The sequence below is a fragment of the Suncus etruscus genome, chromosome 7 (assembly GCF_024139225.1).
Source record: "Suncus etruscus isolate mSunEtr1 chromosome 7, mSunEtr1.pri.cur, whole genome shotgun sequence".
NCBI classification, from domain to species: domain Eukaryota; kingdom Metazoa; phylum Chordata; class Mammalia; order Eulipotyphla; family Soricidae; genus Suncus; species Suncus etruscus.
Window position 1 is genome coordinate 118,259,685 of NC_064854.1, and position 19,176 is coordinate 118,278,860.

Here is a 19,176-nt window from a genome sequence, read left to right on the forward strand (position 1 = left end):
ATGTATTAAGCAACCCTGGTTCCATTCCTGGAAATACATTTGGTCCCCTGAGCACTGCTGGCTGTAGCTGCCAGCCCAGTTGGGTAGAGTGACCCGAGATATTACTTGAGATAACTCCCTGCCAAAAGAACAGACAAAGACAACCTTCTCAAACATGATCTTGGGAGGGTAGTGTAGGGGAAATTGTTGGGATAAACTCATATTATGAGGGAGATCAGTGGAAGGGTGCTTGGATGGGTGGTGGGGTGAGGTGTGGCAGGGAGCTTTGATGGATACCTCAAGGATGAGTGCACTCCTTCCTCTACAGTCATTGGTCTGAGAAGAGTATTTGTTCAGGAATATAATTAACTCATTGAAGCCAAGTGACAGCAGATCTGAAGATCTTTGTATTATCAAGCTTTACTTATGTTGAAAATAACGCCTGGGGGCCGGGCGGTGGCACTAGAGGTAAGGTGCCTGCCTTGCCTGCGCTAGCCTAGGAACGGACCGCCGGTTCGATCCCCTGGTGTCCCATATGGTCCCCCCAAGCCAGGAGCGACTTCTGAGCGCTATAGCCAGGAGTAACCCCTGAGCGCCACCGGGTGTGGCCCAAAAACCAAAAAAAAAAAAGAAAAAGAAAAAAGAAAAAACAAAAGAATAATAATGCCTGGTCATTTGGGGTGAGGGTGCTTCGAATGGGGGCCCCTCCCAAGAGGCGGACATAGATGTTTCAGTCGAAGAACATGTGGGGCCAGGAGTTGAACTGGGGTTGGCACCCTTACCCTTTACCATTTCCTTGGTCATGTTCCTCGCCTCTTCACTAAAGCTTCAGTATTCTGCTATCTTTGGAATGTTGCTATTACCCAGACCAGCCTACATTTAGTATTTAGGATAAATTGAGTCAGATAAAAAGAAAGCAAATAATGGACAAGATTTAAATGGGGGGGGGATTAAATTAAGTTTTTTTTTTTTGATTGATTGATCCAGCAGCATTCAGGGGTTGCCTCTGACTCTGTACTCAGAAATCACTCCTAGCAGGCTGGAGGACCATATGGAAAGCTGGGAATTGAACCGGGTTTCTCCAGTGTTGGCCGCATGCAAGGCAAATGTCCTACTGCTGTGCTATCTCTCCGGCCCCTTGTTTTTTGTTTTCATTTAGGGCCAAAGTTTTCATTTAGGGCCATTTGTTTTCATTTAGGGCCAAAGTGTTAGTATAGCATGTAGGGCATTTGCTTTGCATACGGCCGACCTGGGTTCAACCCAGCATCCCATATGGTCCACCAAGCTGCCAGGAATGATTTCTGAGTGCAGAGCCAGGACTAACCCCAAGCACTACAGATGTGGCCCACCCCCCCTTCAAAAAAAAATTCATGTTTGATAGGATTTCTTCTGTAAACTCTTACACTTTATTTTTCAAGTTCAGTTAAGTATTTTGGAAAAATGGGCTGTAGTATGTAGGGTATTTTTAGTTTTTACTGAGAAAGTAAAGTGGGTAGGGTACATGCCTTACCTGGTGGCCAACCTGTATTTGATCCCTGCGAGGAGTAAGCCTTGAGCATGGCTGAGTATGATTGCAAACATCACCACACCAATTTTTTTTAAGAAGTTTTTTTTTTTTTTTTTTTTTTTTTTTGCCTTTTTTTTTTGTATCTGGATCATACCCAGCCGGTGCTCAGGGGTTACTCCTGGCTCTGCACTCAGAAATTGCTCCTAGCAGGCTTGGGGGCTATATGGGATGCCAAGATTCGAACCACCATCTGTCCAGATTGGCTGCATGCAAAGCAAACGCCCTACTGCTGTGCTATCTCTATGGCCCCAAGAAGTAGAAGATTTGTGTCATTTCCCACATGAGAGAAATTATATAATACTGAATATTTTATGATAGTGATACTTTATAGACTGGGAATACAATTAAACCAGTTTCAGGTCCTTAAGAACTTATCACAGACTTTGTTTTTTTTGGTAGCAGTGGGGACCAAATGCAGGCACTTACACAAGGCATATGCTGTATCATGGAGCTACATCGTGGCCACCATAGTCTATCCAGTGACACCCAGTATAGTGTCTTGTGCCAGGGAAAAATTAGTCAAGAAATACCTTCCTCGTCCATCTTCTTGGGGAACTAAATGTCATTTTCTGACAAGATGTGGTTTGATGTCTTATTAGGAGCAGTTGTGTGAAATGGAAAACATACGCCTGGAAGCTGAACAATTCAGAGAGATGAACTGGCTTCTGCAGGGTCAGCTGGATGATATTAAAAAACAAAAGGACGACAGGTGAGAATGAGGTGGAATTAGGGTCTGGTCTATATGAATTGTGTTTCCTACTTTCCCAGGAAGTGGCTTTGAACTTGATCTGATGAGTACATTGATTTTTCCAGAATGGGAAAATGAAGCAGTCAGTCAGGACTTGCCTATTGTGGTAGCTGACACCTATGGAGATGAGCCAGTGTCCACTTCTGTTTCCAGGAGAAAGAAAATGGGGCAGCAGGCATGTCAATGTGGCCAGGCTTATGAGCGCTTACAGAAAAGGGGAGATTTGAGGCTCAGGAGATAGTAGAGTGGTTGGGGTGCTCGTCTTGCACATGGCCAAACCAGGTTTCATCCATTGCACCCCATATAGTCTTCTGAGCACCTTTGGCTATCACAGAAAAACAAAAGGGGTGGTTTCCTACCATTCTTGGACTAGCGATCAGGAGTTTTCTGGGGAATATTTATCTCCATTATTGTGTGTGGTTCAATGAAGGCAATTTTCTAGTGTAAAGGACAACCACACCCAAAAGTCACTCAAAAGACATTCAAAAGTCTTATGACCGTACGTAGATATTTTTGAATGGTTAGTGTCTCCTTTTCTTTAGAATTGAGTGAAGGGGGCCAGCAGAAGCACAGCAGGTAGTTTATTTGTTAGCCATGTCAGATTAGGCCCAGATTCGATCTCCAGCATCCCATGTGGTCCCCCAAGATGGCCAGCAGTATTCTGTGTGCTGCCAGTGTGGCCCCAAAGCAAAAAGAATATAGTGCAGAGAATGGCATCTTCTCGGGTACTTTACAGACTGAAAATCTGTACTGCTGATAGTGGTTGTCAGCAAGGTGTCACTCAGAAGGCAGTCATAAGTGTGGTGCTAAAATTTGAGTCTTCGTGGTTTTTTTTATTTTGTTTTGGGTTCACATTGTTCAGTTTTCGGGGTCTATTTCTGACTCTGCACACAGGGATCACTCCCGGTGAGTTTGGGGGACCCTACAAGGGCCAGAGATAGAACTCAGGTCAGCTGCATGCAAGGCATACACCCTACATGCTGCACTATCGCTCTAGTCCCCAGAATATGTGGGTCTCAGAGCTATGCTTCATTTTCCATCTGAGGGATTGGAGTTGAGTCCTGTAGTAGTGTGCAATTGGAGCAACTCAGGAAGTCAGTATTTGAGGAGGTGCTGCTGCTCCTAATGTTTCCACATCTTTGTTTTGTTTTATTTATTTATTATTATTTTTTGGTTTTTCGGGCCACACCCATTTGATGCTCGGGTTACTCCTGGCTAAGCGCTCAGAAATTGCCCCTGGCTTGGGGGGACCATATGGGACGCCGGGGGATTGAACCTCGGTCCTTCCTTGGCTAGCGCTTGCAAGGCAGACACCTTACCTCTAGCGCCACCTCGCCAGCCCGTTTTGTTTTATTTTGAGGGGAGGGCCTCACTCGGTGGCACTCAGGGTTTACTCCTGTCTCTACACAAGAAATCACTCCTGGCACGCTCGGGGGACCATATTGGATGCCTGGAATTCGGGTCAGCTGCGTGCAAGGCAAATACCCTGACCACTATGTTATCACTCCAGCTCCATGTCTAACCCACCACTTGATTACGTTTCATTTATTTTATTTTCAACCAGATCTATTCCCCTGATTTGCGGAGCAAAGTTTCCTGCTTTGTTGATCTCACTTTTGTCTCCTGAAATCTAGACATATTTTATTTTATCCTTATATGTCAGTCTCATTTTTCAGCTGCCAATTTGACCTAATGAGTTAGCTATTTTTTTTCCTTTGGTTTTTGGGCCACTCGAGTTACTGTGATGCTCAGGGGTTACTCCTGGTTATGTGTTCAGAAATTGCTTCTGGTTTAGGGACCATATGGGACGCCAGGGGATCGAAGCGTGGTCTGTCCTAGGTTAACACGTTCAAGGCAAAAGCACTACCACTTGTGCCACCGCTTCGGCCCCGAGTTAGCTATTTTTTATGGTATACGTGCATATAATAGGTATGACCATGATTCTTGAATATACTTGACACTGCATCTCCATCTTTCCTTCCTAATCTATGCAGCAAACAGAATCATCCAGATTGTCAACAGCTGAAGAATGAACAAGAAGTTATTAAAGAAAAACTTGCTAAAGTATTATTTTTTAATATTATTTTTAAAAATAATTATTTGAAATATATATCTGAGAATGTTTATATTTAGCATTTATTTATGGCTATACATTTTGGGAGTCACTTAGGAATTCATTTTTAGTATTAATGCCATCTGTGTATGTGTCCGTATGTATACATATATCTATGTCTGTATACCTATATGTAGTAGGTGGTGTGTGTGTATACAGAGTAGATGGATGGTGATGTTGGTAACTGATGATCAGTCTGTTCTCAGTGTCTCTACAGAGCTGTGCATTTGGAAGCAAGTGTGGAAAGACTTGAAGTTGTTTATGTTATGTCTGGAGGTGGATGGAGTGTTGTGTGTGTCCGTGTGTCCGTGTGTGTGTGTGTGTGTGTGAGAGTGTGTGTGTATCTGTAGGTGGGATGGGGTGTTGTGTGTGTGTGTCCGTGTGTGTGTGAGAGTGTGTGTGTATCTGTAGGTGGGATGGGGTGTTGTGTGTGTGTCTGTCCATCACCCAGGACTGTGGAAAACAATGTTGGTTCAATTGGTTTTCTTGTCATGAAGAGTAGTTATTTTCAGTCTTTTTGAAAACGAATGTTAAGGACAAAATCCAAATCTTTTTTAATATTGTTTTGTTATAGAATAAATTAATTGAAGAAATGCTGAAAGTGAAAGCAAAGTAAGTACCCTGTTTTGTAATTGAGGTTCTTGTTAATCTTTTTTTCAAACTTCTTCTAAGGACGGTTATAGCCACATAGTAAATACCTTTTCTTCCCTAATTTTGTTTTGTTTTGTTTTGTTTTGGGCCACACCCAGTGATGCTCAGGAGTTACTTCTGGCGATGCATTCAGAAATTGCTCCTGGCTCGGGGGAAAATAACGGGATGCCAGGGATCCAACCCAGGTCTGTCCTGGGTCAGCTGCATGCAAGGCAAACGCCCTACTGCTGTGCTATTGCTCCGATCCCTCCTGTAATTCTATGTGCATATAATACATGTTACAAAATAATTTTCCTAAGTATTACATGTGTAATAAAGTAGTCATGATCTTATTTTCCTATGCAGTCAATAGCAGAAGGTACTCTTCGAGTTTTACCATTTTATTCCTTTTTTTTTTTTTTTTTTTTTTTGGTTTTTTGGTTTTTTGGGCCACACCCGTTTGATGCTCAGGGGTTACTCCTGGCTATGTGCTCAGAAATCGCCCCTGGCTTGGGGGGACCATATGGGACACCAGGGGATCGAACCGTGGTCCTTCCTTGGCTAGCGCTTGCAAGGCAGACACCTTACCTCCAGCGCCACCTACCCGGCCCCCCCCCCTTTTTTTTTTTAAACAAGTGATTGATTGGTTCTTAGTCCACACCTAGTGACACTCAGGGGTTACTCCTGTCTCTACACTCAGAAATTGCCCTTGGCAGACTGGAGGCCTATATGGGATTCTGGGAATTGAATCAGGTCCCTTTGGGTCAACTGCAGGCAAGGCAAACGCCCTACTGCTGTGCTATCTCTCCGCGCGCCCCTCCCCCTCCCATTTTATTCTTCATTCATTAATTTCTTTAACTTTTTTTTTTGTTTTTTTTTGTTTTTTTTGTTTTTGGGCCACACCCAGCGGTGCTCAGGGGTTACTCCTGGCTGTCTGCTCAGAAATAGTTCCTGGCAGGCACGGGGGACCATATGGGACACCGGGATTCGAACCAACCACCTTTGGTCCTGGATTGGCTGCTTGCAAGGCAAACGCCGCTGTGCTATCTCTCCGGACCCAATTTCTTTAACTTTTAAATAGAACAAGTAGTTTTTTTCATTCCCTTTTTTGTGAAATTATTGAATCACCATGAGATACAAAGTTACAAAGCTGGGGCTGGAGTGGAGCAATAGTACAGTGGATTGGACTTGTATACATTTGACAAGGTTCCATTCCTGACATCTCATGGGGTCCCCATGAGAGTAACTCTTGAGTGATGCTAGGTGTGACCCAAACACTTAAAAAAATTATAGAGTTGCTCATGATTGAGTTTTAGTCTTCCAGTGTTCCAGCACCAATCTCTTCACCAGTTTCCACTTTCTGCCTGCCTCCCAGCCTGCCTCTGACAGACACTTTACTTTTTTCCTTTTTATGCATGAGGTTTACAATACTATACTGAAAGGGTGTATCACTTTACCTCCTTTCAGCACCCTACTCTTGTCCAGAGTGCACACTTTCCACTCTCAGTTGTCATAGTGGTCCTTTCTCTGTCTTAACCCCTTTCCTCCAGAAGACATTTTCAGGTCACAATTCTGGTGGGAAAATGTCAGAGTATAATTTATAGTTATGCTCCTCAGGATTCCTGTAAAGCCAGGTATGTATGTTTATTCTTTTAGCCTAGAAGAAGTCCAGAGTGCCCTGCAGAACAAAGAGATGGACTGTCTTAGAATGAGTGAGGAAGTTGAACGAACGAGAAGTTTAGAATCTAAAGCATTCCAGGAAAAGGAACAATTAAGATCCAAGTTGGAAGAACTGTATGAAGAAAAGGAGAGAACATTCCAGGTGCTTTTGTTTGTTGTTTTTATTATTGTTGTTGTTTAGCCCATTTGTTGGTTTTGCCCAGGTAGGTACTCGGGCTACTTGAGTTAATAGAACCAGACAATTTAAGACCCTTGTGACTGGGGTTTTTAGATCATAGTTCTAGCATACCAAGATGTGTAATCATGAAGGTTGAGAGTCAGACTCTATTTCTTGCCTTTTGTACTCTTGGAAAGCAAAATATATTAATTTAAATGAAATATTAAGAGTGGCTTATTTCGGGGCCGGGCGGTGGCGCAAGAGGTAAGGTGCCTGCCTTAGGTGCCTGCCTTGCCTGCGCTAGCATTGAACGGACCGCGGTTCGATCCCCCGGTGTCCCATATGGTCCCCCAAGCCAGGAGCAACTTCTGAGCGCATAGCCAGGAGTAACCCCTGAGCGTCACCGGGTGTGGCCCAAAAAACAAAACAAAAAAAAAAGAGTGGCTTATTTCCTCTTCCCTGGGCTGATTTATCTGCAGGAGCTGGAAATGTTAAGGAAGCAAGTGGAATTTCTTGCTGAGGAAAATGGCAAGTTGGTTGGTCACCAAAACCTACACCAGAAGATACAGTATGTGGTCCGGCTGAAGAAGGAAAATATCAAATTGACTGAGGTAGACCCTACCAAGTTTTCAAATGAAACGTTTAAAATTTAATTTGTCATTGAAGCATTGCTGTAATCAAGGAACTTAACTGAGTTTATTAAAGGTTGTCATTGTTATTCCAAACTTGACTCAACCTGACATGCATCTCAGATTCTTGTTTAATGTTCCATAGTTTAGAAATTGAGAGCTTCTATGGATTTGAATGATAAACTACATGATTGCCAATAACAACTTCCTGTTAAGAGTTAGAGAATTAATTTTTCTTTCTCTTCCTTTTTTTTTATCACTTATTAGGAGACAGAAAAGTTGCGTGCTGAAAATGTAATTTTAAAAGAAAAGAAAAGAAATGAGTCATAAGGATCCTTTTCAGCTACCTATGTATCAGCTTATTTGGAGAGTTTGTTTCCCTCTGGGCAAAGGAAAACCTTCTTGTGCACTCAACTGAACTGAGGGTTATGGTCACTTAAGGGCAGGGCTGAAGCACTCCTGATGTATGTCCTGCACCCCGTACCCCTGTGCCTGCACCCCTGTGGCAGCCTGTTTTAAGGTTGAAGCTGTAAATATCAGGGAAAACTTTTTGCCTTTTGAAGGAAAATCTTGTAGCTAAACTTGATAGTGGATGTCGGTCATATCATTTTCTCCTTAGATAGCATTTTGATTGCCTTTGAACTTTAGCTTACAAGCTCTAACAATACTTGACTCCAGAACTTGCAGTGAAGTTAATACCTAATTCATTTATTGTATCCTCTAAGGTAAACAGAGTTATTAATATAGCATATTTTTGTATTTCTACATCCAAGTATTCATATGAGCATTTTTGTTTGTAAATATAGCTATTTTTCTAAATGTAAGCAAAACATTTTTTTGAATAATAAAGTGACTTAATTGTTCATTGTCCATTCATTTATTATCTATTTAACGAGTAGCTACAGCAAGCCGAGCGCTGGGCGTCAGTAACAAAGGAAAGTAAAACCCCCTTTCCTGGGAATATACCTTAGGGGTTTAAAACTAAAATGCACAAAAGGCATCTGCATCCTTATGTTCATGAAAGCACTATTTATAATAGCCAGAATCTGGAAATTCAAGTGTCTCATAACTGACAAGTGAATAAAGAAACAACTACATAAGGGAATGCTATGCAGCTGTTAGGAAAAATGAAATTGTCAAATTTGCTTCGACAAATTTCTATTCACTAGTATCATACTAGTGAAATGAGCCAGAGGGAGAGGGGCAGATAATAGAATGATTGTGTTCATTTGTAGGATATTTAAAAAATAAGCAAAACCACAGTAGGATAATAAGACAATAGAAATCATAGGTGGAAGTGCAGTTAAATTTTTGGCGGGAAGGGCATACCCAGTGGTGGTCAGGGATTACTACTGGTTCTGCACTCAGGAATTACCATTGACAGGTTCTGGGGACCATATGGGACACCAAGGATTGAACCCGGGTCAGCCATATGTAAGGCAAACACCCAACCGACTAAACTATTGCTCTGGCACCTAGTTAAAAAGTTTCATAGATAAGGGGCCAGAGAGATAGATAAAAAATAAAGGCTCCGTAATGGCGAACCTATGGCACGTGTGCCAGTGGTGGCACGTGAAGGCCTTGCAGTTGGCATGCGGGAAGATCTGCAATTAAAATATGTGGATGTGGCTTGTGCTGCATAGTTTTTAGATACTAAAATCTTGTTATTAAGGTTTAATTGACATACTGGTACTTTTGAGGAAATTTCTTTGGTTTTGTGCGGCAGTTTGGGCATGCGGGCTCAAAAAGGTTAGCCATCACTGTATATTACTAATATATAGGAGGTAGGATGCTTACCTTGCTTGTAGCATGCCTGTGTTTGATTCCTGGGCACCGCATGGTCTCATGCCCACCAAGCATGAGTTTGGAGCCAGGTGTGGCCCCAAAAATAAAAATAAAATGGTGATCTCTTTCAGGTAAGAAAAAAATTTTGTTTTTGTTTTTTGGGTCACACCTCATGACACTAAGGGATTACTCCTGGCTATGCGCTCAGAAATCGCTCCTGGTTTGGGGGACCATATGGGACACCAGGGATCAAACTATGTCCTGGGTCAGCTGCATGCAAAGCAAATGCCCTACTGCTGCGCTATCACTTTGGCATCCCAAAAATAGTATTTTAAACATAGTATGATGATAATCAATGACGGTACAAATGAGGGCCAGCAAAGTAGGGGAAGTGTAGTTAAGATAATGTAGACTCACTATCAAGCAGTTCTCCGCTACTGTGGTAAGCTGCAAGTCCTGCTGCGCAGCTGCTGCAGGGGCCCAAGGCTGCAAGGCTCACTAGGGTCTGTAGGGCCCGGCTTCTGGGTGGGAACAAGGGACACCAACCTGTAACAACCGCTGGGTGCGAGGGACTAAGAGGGAGAGAAACCAAGTATCTTTTATTTCTCGAGTCTGAGGCCTTCTGCTGCCACCAGCGGTTTCAGAGAGGGAGAGAAAAAGGGGAAAGTAAACTGGCCAGAGGTGGCCAGAGGCCTGGGTTCAAGAATGAAAGAGAAGGGGCCGGAGAGATAGCATGGAGGTAAGGCATTTACCTTTCATGCAGGAGGTCATCGGTTCGAATCCCGGCATCCCATATGGTCCCCCGTGCCTGCCAGGAGCAATTTCTGAGCCTGGAGCCAGGAATAACCCCTGAGCACTGCCGGGTGTGACCCAAAAACCACAAAAAAAAAAAAAAAAAAAAAAAAAAGAATGAAAGAGAAATAGTATACAAAGCAGGCTGCATCTCTGATGCTTTATCTCTGGTCCCCCTTCCTGTGAGCCAGCAGGCTGTTGTTTTGGTCACTATTTAGCCCCCCTCCCAGCTGCCCAAATATTTCGTTTCCTTTTATTTTTCCTTGTATATCCAGCATGACAAGAAAGCATGTGCAGATTCAACTGCCATTACATCAACATAAAGGGACCTCTATAATTGATAGTTGAAAAAAATAATCATGTACAAGAAAGGGGTGCTGAAAGGAGCATTGTCTGACTGAAACCAGCCATCAAGAACTTTGTAACTATTTCACACTGATTCAATTAAAAAATAACCAGGCCGGAACAGTGGCACAGGGTGTAAGGCTTTGCTGAGCTAGCCTAGGACAGACCAGACCGCGGTTCCGTCCCCCAGCGTCCCATATAGTCCCCTAAGCCAAGAGCGATTTCTGAGCGCATAGCCAGTTGTAACCCCTAAGCGTCACAGGGTGTGACCCCAATACCACACACACACACACACACACACACACACACACACACACACACACGAACTTCAGTGTCAGCCTTTTTAGGGGTGAATGATTGACGTTCCACTGCATGCATGTGTTATATTTCATTCAGCAACCCTGTCAACGGTTGTGTCTCATGGTAAGAACATGGTATTTTTATCAAACAACTGCTGCAGTCTTGTGTTTGTCTCATTTTTTTCATATTTATTTTTTGTTTGTTTTTTTGGTTTTTGGGCCACACCCGGCAGTGCTCAGGGGTAGCTCCTGGCAGGCACGGGGGACCATATGGGACACTGGGATTTGAACCAACCACCTTTGGTCATGGATCGGCTGCTTGCAAGGCTAACACCGCTGTGCTATCTCTCCGGGCCCTTCATGTTTATTGTTAAGTAATATTTCTTCATATGTAGAAATGTTCAGTTACTATTGATCATTAAGAAATTTTGGCATGACTAAGCAAATAATCATTGGGGATAGGGTGAAGATGAGAATAATTTCAGAGGGAGTGGGAGGAAGTGTTTTAAATCTTTTAAATCCACTTTGTGGTGATAGTTGCACAACTGTAAATGGTAAAATAAGAAAACTTAAGTGGAATGATTTTATAATTTATAGTTAATGAACCTGGGGGTGGGTGGGCTGTGTTCACATACAGTTTGTAGAGCGCAGGGGACCATATGGATTGAACTCTGGTCATCCTCGTGTGCTCTGGTTCACGGGGCTATCTATTTTCTTCTCATATTTCTCCGCAAAACCAGTGCCAATAAAGAAGATGGGGTGGGGGAGTAAAATGCCTGCCCTAGAAGCAGGTGGGGAGGGTGGGTGAGAGGGAAGAGGGCTTCAGAGAAAGAGAAAGGGACTTTAGTGGCGGAAATGCGCTCTGGTAAAAATGGTTGTACATTGCATGATAAATCATGAACAATTTTATCTGTGGAAAAAAACTTACGATGAACAATCATTTTGTTTGTTTGATTTTGGTTTTAGGGCAACATCTGATTGTGCTCAGGGGTTACTCCTAGTTCTGCTCAGAAATGCGCCTGGCGGGCCCGGAGAGATAGCACAGCGGCGTTTGCCTTGCAAGCAGCTGATCCAGGACCGAAGGTGGTTGGTTCGAATCCCGGTGTCCCATATGGTCCCCCGTGCCTGCCAGGAGCTATTTCTGAGCAGACAGCCAGGAGTAACCCCTGAGCATCGCCGGGTGTGGCCCAAAAACCAAAAAAAAAAAAAAAAAGAAAGAAATGCGCTTGGCAGGATCGGAGAACCATATGGATGCTGGAAATCGAACCCAGGTCTGTTCTGGGTTCAAGGCAAATGCCCTGCCACTGTACTATTTCTCTGGCCCCAATCTGAACAATCTTGTAACCAAGATTTATGTAACAAAAATTAAAATTATCCAGAGCAATAGTGCAGCAGTAGGGCGTCTGCCTTGCTCTCGCTAACTTAGGCCAGATCACAGTTCAATCCCCAGCATCCCATATGGTCCCCAAGCCAGGAGTGGTTTCAGAGTGCAGAGCCAGGAGTAACCCCTGAGCATCATCGGGTGTGGCCCAAAATCCAAAAAAATAAATCAATAAATTATTAATAAATAAAAACTTTTAATATGTTTAAATACCCCTGAGCGTCATCAGGTGTGGCCCAAAATCCAAAAAAATAAATCAATAAATTATTAATAAATAAAAACTTTTAATATGTTTAAATAAAAAAATAAAATAAAGAGGCTTTGTGGTTTTTCTGAGTGGCCTAACCAGATCCCCTTTCTGCGAATCTAGAGGTGCCTCTGATCGAGTCATTTTTTTCTATGAAGGTGCAGCTGTATCGACTTTATAGTCATTTTAGGTTTTGATGCAGTGACAGTAAGTGGAGCCTGGGAAAGGCATTTTTGGGTTTTTTGTTTTGTTTTGCCTTTTTTTTTAAAGATCAGAATTGCCTTTGATATTGTTTTGTTTTTTTGACCACACCCAGAAATCGGTCCTTGCTTGGGGGACCATATGGGGCGCTGGGATTCGAACCACCATCCACCAGTTCTGGATCGGCTGCGTGCAAGGCAAACGCCTACCGCCTGTGCCACCGCTCCGGTCCGGAAGCGTCATTTTTTTTTTTTTTTGGTTTTTTTTTTTTGGGCCACACCCTGTGAGGTTCAGGGGTTACTCCTGGCTATGCGCTCAGAAGTTGCTCCTGGCTTCTTGGGGGACCATATGGGACGCCGGGGGATCGAACCGCAGTCTGTCCTAGGCTAGCGCAGGCAAGGCAGGCACCTTACCTCCAGCGCCACCGCCCGGCCCCGGAAGCGTCATTTTTAAGGGTTGCCGAGTGGGGGTGAGCCAGCGCCACCAAGCGGTCAAGAACGGAAAGCGCGCGCCACCGCCTTAAAAACAGCCAGACCCAAAGCCGTGACGTAAATCAGACGCGACCTTCACTTCCGCAACTCCCGAACTTCCGGACCAAGCCTCAGCCCCAGGTACCTTCTCGCGCCTCCCGATTGGCCGCCTGGGTCGCGTGACGTCACACCGAGCGACACCACGATCACGTGGGTCCAGGGTCACGTGACTGTATTCCGCCCGCGAATGGCGGACACGGCGGGCGTCCGGCTCCACGCTGGTGCAAACGGCGAAGCAGCCGCCATCCCGAAGCCCGCCACGACTTCCCCGCACACCTCTGCAGGTCGGCGCGATGCGGCGCCGCTTCTGGGGCGTGCTCAACTGCCTGTGCGCCGGCGCCTTCGGGGCCCTGGCCGCCGCCTCGGCCAAGCTGGCCTTCAGCCGCGAGGTGGGGCTTCGGGCGGGGCGAGGGGCCGGGGCTGCCTCGGGCTCGCAGGCGAGGAGGCGCCGAGGGTCCGGGTGCGCTCTGGCCTCTGCGGCGGGTCTGGTGGAGGCGGTCAGAGACCTAAGCGGTGGAATCCTTTGTTGATCCCTTGCCCAGCACCCCCAAATTCTAGGCCCCGATTGGGCTCTCATTCGCTCACTCACTCACTCACTCACTCCAGCCACTCATGCTCCCTCTCTCAAGCCTTTCGTGTCTCTCCACTTTTTGACTCGAAGTCACTTGCACACGGCCAGCCTGACTTCCATCCTGAGCATCCCATACCGTCCCCCCAAGCGTACCAAGAGTAATTCATTCCTTAATGCAAAGCCAGGAGTGAACCCTGACTGAGCAAACCCCGTGTGTGGGTCCTCTTCCCCCACCACCCAATAAAGTTTTCAACCTCCTCTCTATGCCTGGGGAATTAGCTGTATTCTCAGATCTGGTTGGGCATGCTCCTTTTGTCACTTTTTTTTTTTTAACTTGATTGATTGATTGGTTTGGGGGCCACATCCAGCGACGCTCCTCAGGGGTTACTCCTGGCTCTGCATTCAAAAAGTCGCTCCTGGCAGGCTGGGGGACCTTTTGGGACTGCGGAAATCAAACCGGGTACTTCCCTGGTTGACCGTAGGGCAAATGCCCTACCGCAGTGCTGTCTCTTCAGCATCCCCCCCTACCCCTTTGTCATTTTGATCCTGAGTAGTGGGCTCCTTTCTACATGCTGAAAAGATTTGCTTGTATGTGCAAGTCAGGATTGAATCCTGACCCGGGCAGCCTGATTGTTTAAATAATCTTCCTTCAGCCTCTTCAGCGAATGCTGCTATGCTGGAGGTCCTTGACTGATGAATGACTGAGTTTTCTAGCATGTTCTAGTTAGAGGCTTGCATAACTCCATACAAAGGCAGCCACTGGTGCAATGATGGTCTTGTGTAAATTTTAGGAAGAAGGCTCTTCCTCAAGACCTTATAGAACTGGCCGCTGGGTAAACATTTACAGGTTTAAGAGTTTCACGTTTAGGGGCCGGAGAGATAGCATGGAGGTAAGGCGTTTGCCTTTCATGCAGGAGGTCATCAGTTCAAATCCCGGCGCCCCATATGGTCCCCTGTGCCTGCCAGGAGCAATTTCTGAGCCTGGAGCCAGAAATAACCCCTGAGCACTGCCGGGTGTGACCCAAAAACCACAAAAAAAAAAAAAAAAGAGTTTCACGTTTAGAAAGGTGCCCTTTCCTATCCCCACACCAGTCACCTGCCCTGCCCTGCCCTGAACAGCTCTCTCAAGCAAATTGCTGTTTTTGTATGTGGGCCACCCCTGGCGGTACTCAAGGAATCCTATCTGCTATCTAAGATTGAACCCGGGTCAGCCATGTGCAAGGCAAGTGTCTTTACCCATTACTAGGACAGATTTCTAATTGAAAACCAAATAAGAGGATCCTGCGCATACTTTGTGTAGGAGACTTGTTATTGTTATTTTGGGACCCAGCATTGCTCAGGGTTTACTCCTTGCTCTGAACTCAGGAATCACTTCTGGCGATGCTCAGGGGAACTGGAATGTCAGGACTCAAAACCAGGTTGACCCATGTAAGACAATTGTATGTACCACAGGTCCATTGTACTATCTCTCTGGTTCTGATGTAAGAGACTTTTAAAGATGATTTCTGGGGCCAGAATGATATCACAGCAGTAGGATGTTTGCCTTACACACAGCCGACCCAGGACTGCCCCGGGTTCGATCCCCAGCATCTCAAATGGTCCTCCAAGCCTGCCAGGAACGATTTCTGAGCACAGCCAGGAGTAATCCCTGAGTGTTGTTGGGTGTGGCCACAAAACAAACCAAAAAGTTGATTTCTTGGGCTGGAGTGATAGTACAGCAAGAAGAATGCTTGCCTTGCACACAGCAGTCTTGGGTTTGATGCCTGGCACCATATGATCGATCCCCCAGGCCCCACCAGAATTGATCCCCGAGTACAGAGAAAGGAGCAAACCCTGAGCACCAGCAGGTGGGTCCCTCTCTTCTGGGCCTGGAAGGTAGTATAGGAGTTAAGGCTTTGCATGTGACAGGTCCTGGTTCTATCCCTTTTACCACATGGTACCTTAAGCACCACTGGAGATATCCCTGAAGACTTCTGACACCCCAGTAATGGACTGGGTAGTCCCTGATACCTCAGACCTAAGCAGTACCACATCCTGAGGTCATTGCATTGAACCACAGGCCCAGTTGGCTGAGAATTGCAGGTGAAGATTCTGGCCCTCCTGAGAACACTTTGGATTAACTTTTCTCTTCCCCTTCTTTCTCCCTCCCACCACCGGGGGTGGGGGAACTCTTCTCTCAAGTCTCTCACCTTTCAAAAAGAAGGCAGGGGCCGGAGAGATAGTATGGAGGTAAGGCGTTTGCCTTTCATGCAGGAGGTCATTGGTTCGAATCCTGGCGTCTCATATGGTCCCCCGTGCCTGCCAGGAGCAATTTCTGAGCCTGGAGCCAGGAATAACCCCTGAGCACTGCCGAGTGTGACCCAAAAACCACAAAAAAAAAAAAAAAAAGGCAAAATGCATTTGATCAAACAGTGTCTGGGGCACCAGCAAATAACTTCAGCTGGCGAGTAGGACAGAGTTCGGTCCCAAGTCTGGATTCTACTGTCTGGATTCCAATAGTGTCATAGTGTCAGCTTTGGCTAGTAAAGTTTCTTAGTGCCTGGGTTGTTGCTTTTTTTTTTTTTTTTTGCCACACCAAACAGTGCTCACAGGTTACTCCTGGCTCTGCACTTGAGGGTCATTCCTGGTGGTGCTCAGGGGACCATATCGGATACCGGAGATCAAACCAAAATCAGCCACGTGCAAGGCAAATGCTCTACCTGCTGTGCTATTGCTCTGGCCCCAAGCCTGGGCTGCTGGATCTGTACAAAGAACCTAAGGAATAAATGAAAAATAACTTAGAACACAGCACAGCACTGGCTGGAACACATGCCGTGCATATAGGAGGCTGGGTATCCATCCCTGGCACTGCATTTCCTCCTGAATCACAGCTGAGTATATCCCATCCTCTGAGTCTGCTTCAAGCAGAAGCTCAAGAATGCTCATTGCCACTTGCCCAAGGAGGCTGTTTTCTGTCAGGAAGGAAGTGATAGGGAACTGAGAGATAGCATAGCATTAGGCCGTTTGCCTTGCATGCAGCTGATCAAGGATGGAAGGTGGTTTGAATCCCAGCATCCCGTATAGTCCCCCTTGCCTGCCAGGAGCCATTTCTGAGCACAGAGCCAGAGTAACCCTGAGTGCCGCCAGGTGTGACCCCCCAAAAAACCACACACACACACACCCAGGTGTGACCCCCAAAATAAACCACACACACACACACACACACACATGAAGGAAGATATAGTTGGTTCAGGCCTGCTGGTGGCAGAGAGCTCTACCCTGATGTGCCCAAACCACAGACCCAAGACCGTTGGTTCCTGCCACGGGGGTGGGGGTGGGGTGGAACACCCAAAAGTGATAAGGCTTCAGCATCTGGCTAGGGAGTAACAATCCACTTCAGTCTAATCCACTTTGGTCCATGCCAGCTCAATGGCAGAGCCAGGCATCCCTGCATTCTCTCCCCTAAGCCTTGCTGTGCTGCTGTGGTGTGGCACAGTCCTTTATCAGAGGGAAGCCTGTGGAAGGGTCTTGGGCTGGTAGGGGTCTGAGGTGTGCTTCTGGGCCAGACAGAGTTGCAGTGATGATTCCTCCCTCAGATGAGCCTGGCCTTCTCCATCTTGGCCATCGTCATGATGGGGCTCACCAACACACTGATGTGGACGTTCTTCAACCGCGGCCTTACTTTCTCCATGTCTTCGGCGGTGGCTTCTGTCACAGTGACCTTTTCTAACACCCTCAGCTCGGTGAGTAGCCTGAGAGCTTTGTCCCAGGCCTGGGTTCCAGAAGGGCAGGAGCCAACTGGGCTCCGGGAATGGCGCATACCACCCTAGCTTGTTTGGCAGTGAGGAAGGGACCATCCATGTTTCTGCAGTGAATAGATCGACTTGCTGCTGTTGGCAGCTAGGCTTCACATCTGGGACTTCTGGACTCCCTAGAAGGGGAGTTTGCGCTGGGGTTGAGGTTGCACCCCAGCCATCTCCCAACCTCACAGCTGGTTCTGTCCCACAGGCTCTCCTGGGCTATGTTTTGTATGGAGAGTGTCAGGAGGTTCAGTGGTGGGGAGGAGTCTTCCTCATTCTCTGCGGACTCGTCCTTATCCACCGGACTCTACCACCCAGCCTTGAGGCTTCTCAACACAAGAGGAAGTAACCCAGGCAACTGGTAGACTGATGGAAAGAACCCCAATGCTAACTGCAGTGGGTTTCATGGAGGTGCAGCCTTCAGACATCAGCAGAGGGAGATGCAGGCATCCCCAAGTGTGGACCTCGCTGCTGCTTTGAGGAAAGCGTCACCCATGTCAGCTTCCACATCCCTGCAGGAACCTTCCTGAAAGATCTGGATGGGACTTCGGATTCTCCTGCTCTCAGGCTGGATGGATTCTGGGCGGTCCCAGGAGTTGGTGCGATTTGTTTTCTGTGTGGTGCTTGAGGACACCCAGTAATCTACGAACTGTTGCCTGACAAAGGCCAGTCTGGTGGTTGGAGATGGGCTCCCTGACCGCTGATGTGGTCTCACACGCACAGTTTGTGCTGCATGCTGAGACCAAGACAGGAAAACTGAACGAATAAAAGCCTTTTTGTAATTTTAAAATGCCAGATGTGGAATCCTAGTTCTTTTCTTTTCTGGTCCCCCTGATGGCTTCTCTCAGCTCTCACAAGGTACCGACCAGTGGCTGTCCACTCCAAGAGTAGGGTCATGCCTAGGCCACCCTCCAGCATGTCTGCTTCATAGCTGCTGCTTGGAGCTGGCCCTTGATCACCTTCACCTCTTTCATCCATCTCCACACCCCAGTATGCTGTGTCAGCCCTAGCAGGCTCCTCTCCCCAGTTCTGCCTCCCACCTTTGCCTGGGATTCCGTTCTGCCCTCTCCCTGGTGGACCCTGACTCTCCCTCCAAGTCCCCCCAGGATGAAATCTGGGTTGGACTGACTGTCCCCCAGAGCCAGGGCAAAGCTGTGATGATAGTTGGGTTCCCACTTTGGTGCCTTAGACACTCTTTTTTTTTTTTTTTTTTTTTGGTTTTTGGGTCACACCCGGCAGTGCTCAGGGGTTTTTCCTGGCTCCATGCTCAGAAATCGCTCTTGGCAGGCACGGGGGACCATATGGGACGCCGGGATTTGAACCAATGACCTTCTGCATGAAAGGTAAACGCCTTACCTCCATGCTATCTCTCCGGCCCCACCTTAGACACTCTTAACAAGAGAGGAGATACTGTTATTTGCATCTTTTGTTTTGCTCATGTTATGACCTGCAGGGTTTGCTCAGAAAGTCTAGAGGCCACTCTGGGTAGCACTCTACCAAATAGACTGGCAAGTCAGTGACATCTGCTCTCACCTTCGGTATGGAGGGCCTCCAGAATCACCCAGAGCTCGGGAAACCATATGGTGCTGAAATTGGAAGCCAGGCCAGGTGAATGCAAAGCAAACGTCCTGACTCACCTACTCAATCCCTGGCCTCAAGGATGGGTAAGGAGGCATCTGGTTATGCTTAAAAGCTACTCCCAGCCAGGTGCTCGTAAGTCACTCCAGGTGGTACTAGAATCAA

At 46.5% G+C, this 19,176-nt stretch overlaps 2 protein-coding genes across 2 annotated transcripts in view; both read left to right on the forward strand.

Annotated features, from left to right (window-relative positions):
* The window catches only part of KIF15 (kinesin family member 15), a 54,835-nt gene extending 47,002 nt beyond the window's left edge, over positions 1 to 7,833 (forward strand). Inside the window, exons 30-35 of the mRNA XM_049777316.1 lie at positions 2,146 to 2,255; positions 4,289 to 4,358; positions 4,982 to 5,019; positions 6,694 to 6,859; positions 7,354 to 7,485; positions 7,771 to 7,833. Coding sequence (XP_049633273.1) covers positions 2,146 to 2,255; positions 4,289 to 4,358; positions 4,982 to 5,019; positions 6,694 to 6,859; positions 7,354 to 7,485; positions 7,771 to 7,833 — 579 coding nt within the window. The remainder of the gene's footprint in view (positions 1 to 2,145; positions 2,256 to 4,288; positions 4,359 to 4,981; positions 5,020 to 6,693; positions 6,860 to 7,353; positions 7,486 to 7,770) is intronic.
* Positions 7,834 to 11,579: 3,746 nt separating this feature from the next.
* On the forward strand, positions 11,580 to 18,223 carry TMEM42 (transmembrane protein 42). The gene is made up of 5 exons (XM_049777679.1): positions 11,580 to 11,589; positions 13,028 to 13,164; positions 13,260 to 13,472; positions 17,230 to 17,376; positions 17,642 to 18,223. The coding sequence occupies exons 1-5, from the start codon at positions 11,580 to 11,582 to the stop codon at positions 17,780 to 17,782; spliced, it is 648 nt and encodes a 215-aa protein (XP_049633636.1). The 3' UTR covers positions 17,783 to 18,223.
* Positions 18,224 to 19,176: the final 953 nt, after the last annotated feature.

Excerpts from the sequence above, each read along its gene's own strand:
- TMEM42 (XM_049777679.1), top strand. Across the intron at positions 13,165-13,259 it reads GGACCAAGCCTCAGCCCCAG|TCCGCCCGCGAATGGCGGAC; the intron begins GTACCTTCTCGC and ends ACGTGACTGTAT. Across the intron at positions 13,473-17,229 it reads AGCTGGCCTTCAGCCGCGAG|ATGAGCCTGGCCTTCTCCAT; the intron begins GTGGGGCTTCGG and ends TTCCTCCCTCAG.